General features: G+C 32.5%; 1 protein-coding gene across 1 annotated transcript; it reads right to left on the bottom strand.

Moving 5' to 3' along the window:
* Positions 1 to 147: 147 nt before the first annotated feature.
* Positions 148 to 11,425, bottom strand: LOC126780452 (TBC1 domain family member 13). Its single transcript, XM_050504951.1, has 9 exons — positions 11,177 to 11,425; positions 8,560 to 8,633; positions 8,252 to 8,377; positions 7,939 to 8,117; positions 7,250 to 7,348; positions 5,687 to 5,897; positions 4,180 to 4,381; positions 3,574 to 3,696; positions 148 to 1,861 (listed from the first exon to the last, which is right to left on the bottom strand). Exons 1-9 carry the CDS (start codon positions 11,194 to 11,196, stop codon positions 1,741 to 1,743), a joined length of 1,155 nt encoding a protein of 384 aa, XP_050360908.1. The 5' UTR covers positions 11,197 to 11,425; the 3' UTR covers positions 148 to 1,740.
* Between the last annotated feature and the right edge of the window lie 3,565 nt (positions 11,426 to 14,990).

Here is a 14,990-nt window from a genome sequence, read left to right as displayed (position 1 = left end):
TTTGTTTTTTTTATGTCTGATCAGAAATCGACTTGTGTACGTGTCCTAATGGAACAAAAACTGATGCAGAAATTGCGACGGGCGGTTTTTTAAACACACAATTAACATTTTCTACAACTTCTAGTTTAATGTAAATAAGACACAACAAACGGTAAAAATATTGTATTCAATAAATATTATAAACCCATTAGAAGTTAAAATATTGTCGCTTCTTATTTACCTAGAATTGTAAAAACATTTTGTCTTTCATTTATTAGAAAGCTTTAAATTTAAACACAAGGGATTTAAAAAATTAAGTTCCTTAATAATGCCCTTATTTCCCAATTACAAAAAAGATTTATAATTAAAACTGATTCCATCGTTATATGTGTATCATCTTCATCATGGCTTCAAGTTGTATGAAATTCTTATTTCTAATATTGTCTATGTCCACGGGGTCTAAGACGTAATGTCAGCTGAGCCTAAATATTCTCTCACTTTTCAGACCGGGATCAAAGAGTACAGACGTACAGAATTTCCAACAGGCGTGCTTTAGACAATTATTTTGCGGCCAAAACGGTCGCGTAATGTTGAATATCGAACAACTGTTATGGTACTTAACAACAAACAAGGACACCATTGCTGTCCCAAGATCCACACATTTGAGACAGATAGTTTAAATATAATATATAACGCAATCGGCTACTCCATATACACATATTCATAAGAGAATAGCAACACAATATACTAAAATATAACAAATTCGTTGAAAAGCTGTTTATGCAATGACACAACGCATTCAAATTTCTATACTCCTGCACACAATACCCTGACATTAAAATAATAGTTAGTACCTATCCTAAATACTATTTTTATAAAGAAAATAAACTTTTTCCTCTAAACATTTATTGTTTTTTCGAACATAGGTATGGTCATACCTCGTGGGCGGAAATTATCTTTAATTTCGTTCTTTTTATTTAAAACTTCTATGAGCCCATTTTCATTTCAAAAATTGTTTTGGAAATAAATAATTGTTTGTGGATCGCTGAATCATTCGAATCGAGCCCCTGGAATCAAGAGACCGGCCCGCATTGGTGGCATCGGCATAGCTATGTAATTGTTTGGAAACAAGTAGGAGTATTCACTTTTTTATAATCGTGTGTTATGAAATGCATATTGTACATTTTTACAGCTGAAAATCTAGTTTTTTTATATTGGGCTTTTATTGTACTGTAAAATATTTTTTCTGTAAAATAGCGAAATTAGTATGAAACGTGAAAATAGTAAACGATAATTATTTTGATTATATTCGATTAGGTTTATCTTATTTTTTAATTATAAAAGATTAAAAAAAGCTGATTGGAAGAAATGATATTCTAAATTCTTTGTAAAACAAAATATCGCTTAGGACTTTCAATTTTGGAATGTTGTCACCACTACATAACTTATAATAATAAAAATATATGTTTTTATTGTAATGTCTAAATCATAAAACCTTATAACACATTAAATTTATACAAGAAGAAGTTTTTGTGTAAAATATTATTAGATATATAAGCAGTTGATCTTCGCAGTTTCACCCGCTTTCAATTTAGACTATTGCCGTGAAACGCGTGAATTTAATGTTCTTATATAATATACTATAATATATTCGATAAAGACATTCGTTCCTTTTAAAACACTAAAACTAAAATAATCATATAAAATGGTAAATCGTATTATATAAAAATTTTAATAAAATATCATTCGTTTGATATAGAGTTAACCTGATGATATTTCGACTGCTTTCTTTAATATTAATGATACGTCCATCGGCGGGAAGTTCTGTAGCAACTTCACGTTCGACGCGAAGTCAGCATTCAGTATGTTGTCTCTTACCAACCTGAAGATTAAAAAAATATAAATTTTGATATTTTTCGCGGATTCAAACGGATTGCCATGTAAATGGCCGCCATTGTCGTCCAATATGTTGATTTTATTAAATAAGTCAGTGCGCACGTCCGGCGCTGTCCTGAGACCAAGAGGGTCGCTCGACAAACGATCACACGCACTATTGACAGATACACCATTATATTTCCATACTTTCATCATTCGTCTGTACAATAAAATAGGCACCCATCTTAAATTTTTCACACTTGACGTCTGACAACCGACCAATTTATATGACATACGTCACGTTGTGTGGTGTTGCTGTTCTAATAAGTGACGTCGCTTTAATTTATTATCTCTGACATATATACATATGCCATCTGTATAAATATGTCTAATTCCTCCTCCAAGAAAAATATAATGGATAAATATACAAGTGGCATAATTCTTTAGCCAATATCAACAACCCTTACTATTGGTAATAATAAGCAACAATGAGTCTAAAAGTTGGAAGTAGGTACATTCCCGTGCTTCGGAAAGCATGTAAAGCCGTTGGTCGTGCATCTAAACCCTTTTCGGTTGTGTCGGATTTACCGTCCTATCGGATTACGAGTGTGACGAAATAAAACAGTGCCCCTGTGTCTGTGCATACACAAACGGCCGATACTTACATCACACGGATACGCTGCAGACTACTGATATACTTAATACATTGTAATACATAGTCATACACTTGTAAACACACATACTACAGAAAAAAGTGTCGCGACGATCGAAGTCCTACACTTGTTTCGGCCTATCTCTCACTTAACGTGTAACAGACGATAAGGAATTTTCCAGAAGTTTTCAATTGATATATTACGATCCAGCAAAACAGCTACCAGCGTTGAACTCAATTTGTGACGTAAATCGTTCAAAATCAACCAGTTTAACGTAATGCCGATTTGATATAAATTATTAGGTAACAACGGTAGTATAAAATAAAAATATGGTTGTTTTTGTAGTTCGCAAATAGCCATAATTACATGCACAAGGGACATAAAAGCTTAGTTCCCAAGGTTGGTAGCGCGTTGGCTATGTAAGCGATGATTGACATTTCTTACAATTCCAATGTCTGGTGTCTTTACTGGTGGTAGGGCTTTGTGCAAGCTCGTCTGGGTAGGTACCACCCACTCATCAGATATTCTACCGCAAAACAGCAATACTTAATATTGTTGTGTTCCGGTTTGAAGGGTGAGTGAGCCAGTGTAATTACAGGCACAAGGGACATAACATCTTAGTTCCCAAGGTTGGTGGCGCATTGGTGATGTAAGCAATGGTTAACATTTCTTACAATGCCAATGTCTAAGGGCGTTTGGTGACCACTTACCATCAGGTGACCCATATGCTCGTCCGCCTTCCTATTCTATAAAAAAAAAAATGTCTATTTGGCGTTTGGTGACCACTTACCATCAGGTGGCTCATATGCTCGTCCTCTTTCCTATTCTATAAAAAAAGCCATGTTAACTTAAAAAGAGACCAATGTTGTTATATAATAAATGACAGATAGACATTTCAATTTTATTTATTTATATAAGTTAAGTACGACTGCTGTTTCTATGAATTCATACTTCTGCGTTCTATAGTTATTTCACTCTGCTATGGTATTATACCTTACTTTAATTTTTAATAGATGAAAAAAAATAAAAAAATATTACAAATATAAACGTATATAAAGGTACTCACAAGATCATGGCACAGCATATATATATGAGCGAGTTGAACCTCTGCGGGTCTGCAAAAAGTGAGTCCCAGATCCTCTCTACATCAGGAAGCGAAAACTCTTGAGAGAGCAACAGTGTTAGCCACCTGTAAAGAGAACGAATAATCATAACATTTAACAACATACTCTGTAACAAATAAATAAATTACAAAGAATACTCTGTATTGAAAATATATTTCAATACTCTATGAGGACGTATTTATATTGTCTTAACTTATGTTTCTTTCAATATGAATATTGACATTTTTTGTCAAATTTTTAAATTTGAAATAACCTGGATCGTTTCATTCCCAAGGTGTGCAATCAATTAAAAAAGTCCTCGGTTGTGTAATATCCTTATCCTGTTAACCTCTCGTCTCGTCTTAAATGCAAGACGAAAATTGTAAGTGGAAATAGTGTTATACAAATTTCTCAGACAATTAATATCATTGTACATACATACATTCTGTTGGTGGTTATAAATATATAATAAGTATGAGTAAGTTTATTTAAGAAGTTTATTTTAAAAAGGGCATATTAAATCTGATGCTTATGTAATTCTAATAATCCTCACAGGAGGCAGGAGTTACCTGAAGCTGTAGTACTGCGGCCTCAGCTCCTGTCTCTCGAGACGGTCCCACACAGCTCGGTCATTCTTCTTGACGCACTCGCATAACTTGCTCATCATATAGTTGATGCCGCTTTCGGTCTCGTCCAAGGTGCGTATGAAGAAATCGCGGATCTCTGCCATCAAATTCGTGAAGCAGAAGAAGCAGTCTGCTTCCGCATGTTCTGTAAGCAATTTACAATTGGTAAATAAGAGTTTTACTCGTCGAAATAAGCTTTAAATGTTTTTAATGATGTATTTTAGCATTAGTGGACCTTTGTGTCTTGGGTTAAACAAATTTACACCACCTTAATTTCAAGAGGGGCATACCAACTACCACCAAAGTTGTATCATGTCTCCTATATTATATGCAATCATGGAGACTACGTAATGCGTCATAAGACACTTGAAGAAAAAAACTCCAATGAAAAAACAAATGATCGAAATTAGAGCATCCGTAACTAATCCTTGTTACACCGATGTTCTCATCGCTGTAACAAGAACCGCAGAAGAATTGGCGAATAGCCCGAGATGCCTTGTGAAAAAAATCTAGAAACGGGAGTTGCGTCCAAACAGAGGAAAACTCATGGTAGACATATAAGCACACAAGGAAACCAGACTGTCCACCGACTCTTCGGTCTTTATACAATATAGAAGCACTGCTTATTTATTGGCAAACATCTTGTTCAGAAAGAAACAAAGATCTGATCTGTCTTAATTATTATCAAAGGCAGTTAGTCTCGAATTGCATGCAATTTTACAAATAGCATCTACGATTTGTTTACCTTAACTCCTACTCTGATTGGAATAGGGTATACAAAAACTATACAAAGTTTTCAACTCCATACGTATAGAATATCAATTTTATTTTAAATTTAGAATATTTATAAATTATCACTATAAATGTCATTATCATTTATTGAATTGCAGACAAACGAGCCCCGTAATTACGTCAACATTGCTCTTATCAAACAGGTCTGTTTCGTTGGCTGACTAATTATATTATATATTTACTTTTGTTATATTTTATAAATGATTGTTTTATTTTCTCTTATACCTAAAGATCATAATGTCATAAACAACAAAAAAAAAATTATCACATCGTTTTAATGTTTCGTTTTATTATGCTACCTACAATTTTTGTATTAGTTAATAATAATAAATATCCTGGGACACACACTTATTCACACACGGCCATCTGATCCCAAACTAAGCAGAGCTTGTGCTATGGAAACCAGACAACTGATATACTACATATACTACATTTCTTTTGCAAATACATACTTATATAGATAATTACACCAACCTTGGGAACTAAGATGTTATGTCCCTTGTGCCTGTGATTACATTGGTTCACTCACCCTTCAAACCGGAACACAACAATACCAAGTACTGCTGTTTTACGGTAGATTATCTGATGAGTGGGTGGTACCTACCCAGACGAGCTTGCACAAAGCTCTACCACCAGGCTCTAAAGTGGTAATACTTACTCCGATACTCGACGTTACAGTCGGATGCAAATGTGTGGTATATTGGTCCGATGATTTCGTTCATGCCCTGCACGTATCCCTGGCCGGGGTTCAATTTCGCATAGAGGAAGAGCATCCGTTCCACAACCTCCCAATGAGCCTCACAGCCCTCATTCAACGGGGTGTAGTCGCCGCTTGTGATGTTCTCACTGCGACGGATTTCGTTGCTCAACTGTCAGGTCGGAAATATAAAGTCAATCTTAGCTATGCCCTTTGTGTGTGGATTACAGTTTACATTTTAATTGTATCTTATTGTAAGACGTCACATCAAAAAATAATTAATTTATTATGAAAGATCTTTCATGTAGTGCATTTACATGTATTTGCCAAAATTCCTCTTTGCAACATATTAAACGTAAACTCGATGTTTACGTAACACTTTTAAAAAAAATTGTCAGTCTCTTATTATTTTGGTAATAAAAAAATCAATCGATTCAAAACATTCAACAAATATACTAGAAGTGTCGTTTTTTAACTTTATAATTTTGGCAAACAATATTTTTAACCGACCTATCTATCCTGTTTTTTCCATTGTAAAACTAAACCCCATCATGATATGAAAATTCCATATAAACAAGGCTCATAGGTCTTATTCAGTGGCATAGCCGTGTCAATGCAACCAATGCGTTCGCATGGGGCCCTCGATACAAGGGGGCGAGATGGTCCCCTCCCGATTTCAACGGCGTCCTAAGCCGAGGTCCGGCCTCACAGGAGGCACCCTTAGGACGTCCGACTCTCTTGAGCCGCGCGTGTGGCTCCCAACATTCGGCTGAGTCCATCTCGCCCACACCCGGTGACGCTGTAGAGGCCACTCTGGCCAACAGCAACTTGACATTTCGAAAAAAAAGGGGGCGAGACATAACCGATCATTTTATTTTTTCTATGAGAAACCGCAGTAAGAAAATATTTGTAATGTAGATTCTGCTCGACACGGTTCGATTATGAAATAGTATTATGACCTTAATGTGAAGTGATCCGAGTACAAGGAATGCGATCTATAGTTTCATATTTTATATTACATTTACATGACAGAATGCAAAAAAGGAAATTGATATCTCCAGTTAAAATATAATAACGTCGATCTATAATATTATCTATTGAATGTGATCGTTTCATATCTAAGAAGTACTATCGTTATAAATCGTTAATTTTAGTATCAGTACAGTACAGTAACAGCCTGTTAATGTCCCACTGCTGGGCTAAGGCCTCCTCTTTTTTTTTTGAGGAGGTTTGGAGCTTATTCCACCACGCTGCTCCAATGCGGTTTGGTAGAATACACATGTGGCAGAATTTCAATTAATTTAGACGCGTGCAGGTTTCCTCACGATGTTTTCTTTCACCGTCAAGCACGAGATGAATTATAATCACAGATTAAGCACATGAAAATACAGTGGTGCGCCCGGGTTTGAACCCACGATCATCGGTTAAGATTCACGCGTAATCCATCTCGGCTTTTTTCGGTATCAGTATTACAAATTATTTTTAGTCTATTATAAAAAAAATGGCTATTGAATTTATCCTTACTTTGGCAACACCGAGACCTCTTCGTTCTAGAGTTGAGTATTTTAATACCGACTGCTCAACCCGCTTGTGCAGACGTTTCACTCCATTGCTGTTTACAATCTATAAAGACATATGACATAGAATTATAAATATAATACATAAATCATAATTTTCATATAAAAGTAAAATTTTGTAAAAGTTTTTAGAGATTAGAGATTTTTGAAAAGATAATATTTAATATAAATATGCTTATCTAATTCATTAAGAAGGGCTAGGTTGATATTTAAGTAAAATTTTTTTACTGAATTTATTTAATTTTATTAAAAATACGTAGGCATACTGCCACCTGATGGTAAGTGGTGTCCACCATCCATAGACATTGGCACTGTAAGCAATATTAACTATCCCTTTCATAGACAATGCACCACCAACTTTGAAAACCAAGATGTTATGTACCTTGTGCCTAATTACACTGGTTTACTGACCCTTCAAACTGGAACACAAAACATTCTAAGAATTGCAGTTTGGCAGTAGAATATGTGATCAATGGCTAGTACCTACTCAGATGGGCTTGTTCAAAGTTCTACCACTAAGTAAAAATCATATATACATTAATCAAGATAAATGGTATTGACAATAAATAAATTTGGTAAAGAAAAAATTGTCACACAAAAGTTTTTTTTAAATTGCTTTAGAAAAAATTGACTTACCTCTGAACATGGAAATTCGGTGGCTGATTGAAAAAAAGAGATATCAGGGCACAATCTCCTCACATCTTTGTCTATTTGGAGCAAGACCTCATTATCTTTAAAGTAGGTGCTCCACGAACTGTCTGGACTTAGGTTAAGAGGATGATCAGTCGGACCTCCAGGTGAAACTATAATTTCATCTGAAATAGTTAATAGTTTGAGTATTTTATATAACTTAACATATAATGAAATTAACATGATATTTACGAGAACAGCAATGAATATTATCTTAAGTATATTGTCATAAGCAAATATATGCACATATAAAAAGTACTTATAAGTTGTCGATAAAGTTGCCGTTTCTTTTGAAGTGTGGTTTCCCAAGCACTCTTCTCCAGGGGTATGTAGTGCAGTAGGACCTTCCAAACGAAAGATCGTAAACCTTTTTCATCAGGCACTCCTATAAAATAAAGTTTTATTTATGATAAAATTTTGTATATTTTATTATTATATAAATAGCTATGTAAAGTAAAGTAGCCATAAGTAACTGCAGTCACTTTAATGTTAATACATTAATCTTAATAAATTGCATAGTTTTATGGGTAGATACATTAATTAAATTTATTAGAAATATGTAATTACCATTAAAAGCTAGTTTTTGTAGCTGTTCAATATTTACTATGTCTTTCTCTAAAATGTCCTCGAAAGCTTTAATCCTGTAAAAGAATATATTTTTAAGAAATTGAGATCAATATGAAGTTAAATTTGTTTCCAATTATAACTTCAACTTTCAACATACATACATACATATAATATATGTAATTATATGTTGAAATTAGCATGTAACAATTCATTTTCATAATAACACAATAATTATTATTATATTAAGCCATTTAGTAAGGTATACATATATAGATACTAACATCAAACATAAGGCTCAAGTAAATTATTTACAAGAAGATTAAATGTTTTGAAATCAATATATTATAACGTCTTATTTATATGTTACAGAATTACAGACAATAATAAATATCTTTATGTATTAAAATATATTTATGATTTAAAAGTTTAGGTTATGATTTTAAAAGAAAAGATAATCATACTAATACAAACTTCTTTAAGTTTTAATTTTTATATATACAAATGCAGAAAGAAAATTAAAAGACATTCTTAATGTACAAACAAATTTATGTATGCCCATCAGTCACCTATGATCAGCCACTTTTAATAGGGTTCACTATTGATTGGCATAAAATTTAATGACCTAATTTACATTGGCATTACTATTAATTATCCGAATGATTGTTACGCATAATATTAATACTGCATAAATGTTTAGGCATATTTTTTAGATAAAATATAGGCAAAGTGGATTAGGAATTAAAATATTGCGTGAATCAAGATGAGTTTCATAGAACCACTAGATATCTGAAATGTGCAAGGTTCCTTACAATATTATAATTCATTGCCTAGTATGCCTATAATAAACTTCAGCTACCCTTATTTGTAAATAAGGCTCATAATAAATAGGAGTAGCTGAAGTTAAACCTGTACAGTATGTACATGATTATAAAAATGATAGAAGAACTTGGAGTTATCATTTGTTGATGTATACAGGATATATAAATATATTTAAAAATGATTATTACATGCAATTATTCAATTGTTAAAAAGAGTAACTACTGAAATTTTCGCCATTCTTCTAGGTAGAATTTACATTCTCACAACAAATCTAGGAAAGCACCACAATGTTTTAGGTGCTTAATTTAAGCTAAACTGGTTGTATAAGCACCAAGCATTCACCTTCAAGGAAAGGAAGCCGCTGCATAGCTCTGTGACATTTATGGTCTATTACTTTCAATTATTTTTACTTTACATTCATATCAAGTACTATTGTTGCATTTAATAACAATGATTTAAATTAATTTTGTATCTTGGATGCCTGGAACTTTCCCACTCTATTTATTTATTTATTTTGAACAAATTATACATATTTTAAACAATAAATACGATAGGAACTACATTAGTATAAAACTGTGTCGTAGCTACTATCACCCTCCAATTCAACAGCACATTTATTTATTATTTGTTCATTATAAACATAACAATCAAATATCATTTAATTTAATAACACAATAACTAATAACAAAATATACTATATAAATATATACATCTAAATACATATACTATAAGGAAGGGATGGGGTAGGAAGAAAGAATAGGTTAGGTCAATGTTATATTGATCGTTTTAGTAATGCTTCAGTCTCATCATTTATAAAACAAGGTGTTATACATATATTTTTTTTTAAATTTGTAATATATATATTATGAATCATTTTCGTATGTATTAATTTTATTTCTGTTTTAATTCAAAAATAAGTGGGCAGACTATCAAATGGGCCACGTGATGGTAAGTGGTAACCACCTCATATATATACTGGCTTTGTAAAAAGGGTACTGTTCATTACTTCGTCAAAGCAACACCAACCTTGTGAACTCAGATCTTATGTCCCTTGTGCATGTAGTTTCACTGGCTCAGAACATTGACTTTACTAAATAATTGCTGTTTGCTAGGATATATTGCTGGTATATTTGCTAGGATAGGTATCCATCCAGATAGGCGTGCACGAGATGCAACCACCAAGTTAATCAATGTATCTTGAATTTAGACTAATGTCTATTTTTTCTATGCCATTGATAAAATATATTGTAGTTTTTAAATGGTACATATAGCAAATATGAACTTAGCAGCCTCTTACAACCCCTATGGGTTGAGATAATGATGCTTGAAATACATATCAAAACTAGCAATATTCTAAACTTTATAATTTAGACACACCATGGAACAGGCCTTTGTCCAGCAGTGGATTGCGAATCACTGATGATTGGTTGAATGAATTATTTATATATTTAACCTTATACTACAGTATGCAGTTTCTTTACCATAGACCAAGATTGGTAATAAGGCTTAGTTTTCATATTGTTTTCGCTAAAAGTTAATCATTTTTATTTTAATTAAATTAATAAAGGATTATTAAATAATTTTACAACTTATCGTTAATATAACATCCTAATATATTGTATTTATTTGCTTTTAATAAATAATATTATAAAAACTAACTTAATTACTACGTTTTCATATTAATAAATATATTAGGTTAATTATTTTTGATTAATTAAACATTACATTAAAAGTTAATTTTAAAGGGGTGTTAATATAACCTACCTACAAAAATATAACTTATATTTATTACGATTACCTGGCTTTGTGAAGACTCATTTTCGACTATCGCATAAAATTTTAATTGTATAAATGCATAATTAAAAAACATATGATTGATGAAACACACATCCTTTATATTGAGTTTCCACGTTGGTATGATAATTAACACGGTATTTTTAGATACTCCACATGATGTACGATACTTTGTACGACGTATTCTGTAACAATTAATATACCTACATACTACAAAATTACGATTCAGTTTACACTAGGTAGGTAGGTAGGTTTTTTGCGTTCATATTTTCAAATGTCAAGCCTGTCAGTTGAGGAAGATTGCCTACTAAATCAAAAAAATTACCCACATCACATTACATTGTTAATTCTGAAAGTTAAGTAAATGCGTGCTTTAAAGTTGGTTAGTACACATTCATGTAGCAGACTTTCATCTGAAACTAATGAAGATTTTCTCACGGTATTTTCCTTCGTCACCGAGCATGAAATGAATTATAAATTCTAAATAAAAACATGAAAATCAGTGAGGCTTGCAGGGTTTTCAGTTAAACGAATCATCCCCAAAAATGAAATCTTTTGGATATATATCTATTTCTGACGTTTTATTCTAATATTATTTATGCAAACAGGACCTACAATTAATCTTCTTGTCTTTCTCGCTCGCTCGTACAAATCTCACTATTCGAAAATTAAGGATTTGCAGACTTGTAAATGAAGCAAGAATAACGTGAATCTCGTTTCACTTCCATGTTGTAAGATACGTCTGGTACAATAATAGGGCACCGAGAAACATAGTGACCAAATGACCTGACCTTTCTTTATCCCCTTTAAGGCAAGGTGTAGATGCGCTGAAATTACCCCATTAACTGAAGCATGAGTGTAAATAATGCTGGTAGTATGGATTTTGGAAAGCTCCTACCAGTAGACTACCAAACAACTCGTCAGTTATACTACACAAACAAGACACATAAGTTTGAAAAGGTTAGTTGTTACAGTGTAATAACAAGCTCATGGTTTATATACCACACTTAACTTGATTTTAAGTGGAATATTGACGGTGTGATGGACATTTTAAAGAGCCAACGTTTATGGATGATAGATATCACTACTCATACGATTCGATTACAAAAGCTATAATGAATTGTGAATGTAGACCGCTTTGTAGAAAAGAAACTGTATATTGGTTGAGTATTCTTGTTAGCTGTTGAATCTTAAGATGTAAAAATAAAATAAATTTATTTGGTTAAGAGAAATATATTTCATATGAAAATATTACATTTAATTGGAGATTATAATTATGTTGAACATGTTATGTGGCAGTCGAATCATTATGCATTCTCATGCCCGAAAACTGAGACTGCTTAAAGCAACGTTAAAAGTGATTATGACTCGAAAATGCGAAAATCCAATGTGGTGTTTGAGGAACTGACTACATCTTGGGTTGCAACTTCGTATTGAAATTATTTCTCTTTAGTGTAAGCGTCGTAAGCGGTTTTCACAGTTGCATTACAAAGACGTAAGTGTGCATTAGTAATTAAGATAGTAATTAAATATTTTTTATAAATTTTTCTACATATATTGTGTACAACGGAACAATCTAACGGCTAAAAGATCAATACATATATATGATAAAAAGGGGGCTCACAAAGGCCTGGAGACCAAAATACGTGGAAATTTTTTTTTAACATAAATACATATCTGATACAAATATTTAAATTATTATATATATATTGATTTAAGAGATAAGAACATATATATATATATATATATATATATATATATATATATATATATATATATATATATATATATATATATATATATATATATGTTCTTATCTCTTAAATCAATCAAGTCGCATCTTGTTAACATGATGTTAAAAGTTTATTAATTACAAAAATATGTATAAATGGTTATTTACATCTATTACTACGACGTCCTTAATGTAGGGGTAAAATTTAGAATTTGGTAGCACTGAAAATGTTAATCAACTAAAATCCACAGATAATCAAACTAAATTCTAATGATAGGCTCTGTCCTCGTGAGCAAGAATTGTTGTATTAGAATAAGTTCTTGAATGCTAAAATTTGATATATTCTACAGCGTCGTAATAATATTTAATTGCAATTTTCTTAAGCAATTTATAAAGAAAATTATGTATTCTTTAAAACTGGCAAGAAGATTTGGTTCGTTTCTTCTAATAAACAATTGCATCATTAATTTTAATAAAATACCGATATGATAATTAATTAAATATATATATATATATATAAATTTTTGTGTACAAACTATGTTCAATATTTATTGATTGTAACAATACATACACAAATAAAAAGGTACAGGTTGTGGTTATTAATTCAGATATATATATTTTTTATTTAGTTAATTCGTCATGATCGTTACGCCTACTTTTGCAATACGTTCAGATAAAACTGTATGACAAGTATATTATTACAGTTTATTTTTTCTATTTATTGTTTTAGTTTATAATTTTGCGCTTTAGGTAAGTAGATTATTTTTGATAGAATAGGTACTCCTACTTCCGAGCATCGCGTTAATGATGCTCGGCAAGGAGAGGTCGCCGACAAATGCCTTTGGGGCCTCCACGCGGCACACTCCGTCAAGGTGTGTTGCGCCATTGCCATGAGTGTGGTGCACTATTCGACACGGCACATTCTTTTCTGTCTGTGATTCTGACCCACTAAAACCACTGCGATGGCTGTCCTCGGTACGGATCGGAGAGGCTGCGGGATCGTGTTTATATAACGTATCCGCGGCCTCTTCCGTGCTTTGCTCCGCTCGTGGCTTGGCGGAGCTCCCCTCAGGGGACAAAGGTAATATATATATATATATATATGTTCTTATCTCTTAAATCAATCAAGTCGCATCTTGTTAACATGATGTTAAAAGTTTATTAATTACAAAAATATGTATAAATGGTTATTTACATCTATTACTACGACGTCCTTAATGTAGGGGTAAAATTTAGAATTTGGTAGCACTGAAAATGTTAATCAACTAAAATCCACAGATAATCAAACTAAATTCTAATGATAGGCTCTGTCCTCGTGAGCAAGAATTGTTGTATTAGAATAAGTTCTTGAATGCTAAAATTTGATATATTCTACAGCGTCGTAATAATATTTAATTGCAATTTTCTTAAGCAATTTATAAAGAAAATTATGTATTCTTTAAAACTGGCAAGAAGATTTGGTTCGTTTCTTCTAATAAACAATTGCATCATTAATTTTAATAAAATACCGATATGATAATTAATTAAATATATATATATATAAATTTTTGTGTACAAACTATGTTCAATATTTATTGATTGTAACAATACATACACAAATAAAAAGGTACAGGTTGTGGTTATTAATTCAGATATATATATTTTTTATTTAGTTAATTCGTCATGATCGTTACGCCTACTTTTGCAATACGTTCAGATAAAACTGTATGACAAGTATATTATTACAGTTTATTTTTTCCATTTATTGTTTTAGTTTATAATTTTGCGCTTTAGGTAAGTAGATTATTTTTGATAGAATAGGTACTCCTACTTCCGAGCATCGCGTTAATGATGCTCGGCAAGGAGAGGTCGCCGACAAATGCCTTTGGGGCCTCCACGCGGCACACTCCGTCAAGGTGTGTTGCGCCATTGCCATGAGTGTGGTGCACTATTCGACACGGCACATTCTTTTCTGTCTGTGATTCTGACCCACTAAAACCACTGCGATGGCTGTCCTCGGTACGGATCGGAGAGGCTGCGGGATCGTGTTTATATAACGTATCCGCGGCCTCTTCCGTGCTTTGCTCCGCTCGTGGCTTGGCGGAGC

The sequence above is a fragment of the Nymphalis io genome, chromosome Z (genome assembly GCF_905147045.1).
Source record: "Nymphalis io chromosome Z, ilAglIoxx1.1, whole genome shotgun sequence".
Classification (NCBI taxonomy): domain Eukaryota; kingdom Metazoa; phylum Arthropoda; class Insecta; order Lepidoptera; family Nymphalidae; genus Nymphalis; species Nymphalis io.
The sequence above is the reverse complement of the archived record's forward strand: the minus strand, read 5'-3'. Positions and strand labels throughout refer to the sequence as shown.

Excerpts from the sequence above, each read along its gene's own strand:
- LOC126780452 (XM_050504951.1), bottom strand. The coding sequence starts at position 11,196 with ATGAGTCTTCACAAAGCCAG. Across the intron at positions 8,118-8,251 it reads ACTTTATCGACAACTTATAA|ATGAAATTATAGTTTCACCT; the intron begins GTACTTTTTATA and ends TAACTATTTCAG. Across the intron at positions 3,697-4,179 it reads CCGCAGTACTACAGCTTCAG|GTGGCTAACACTGTTGCTCT; the intron begins GTAACTCCTGCC and ends TTCTCTTTACAG.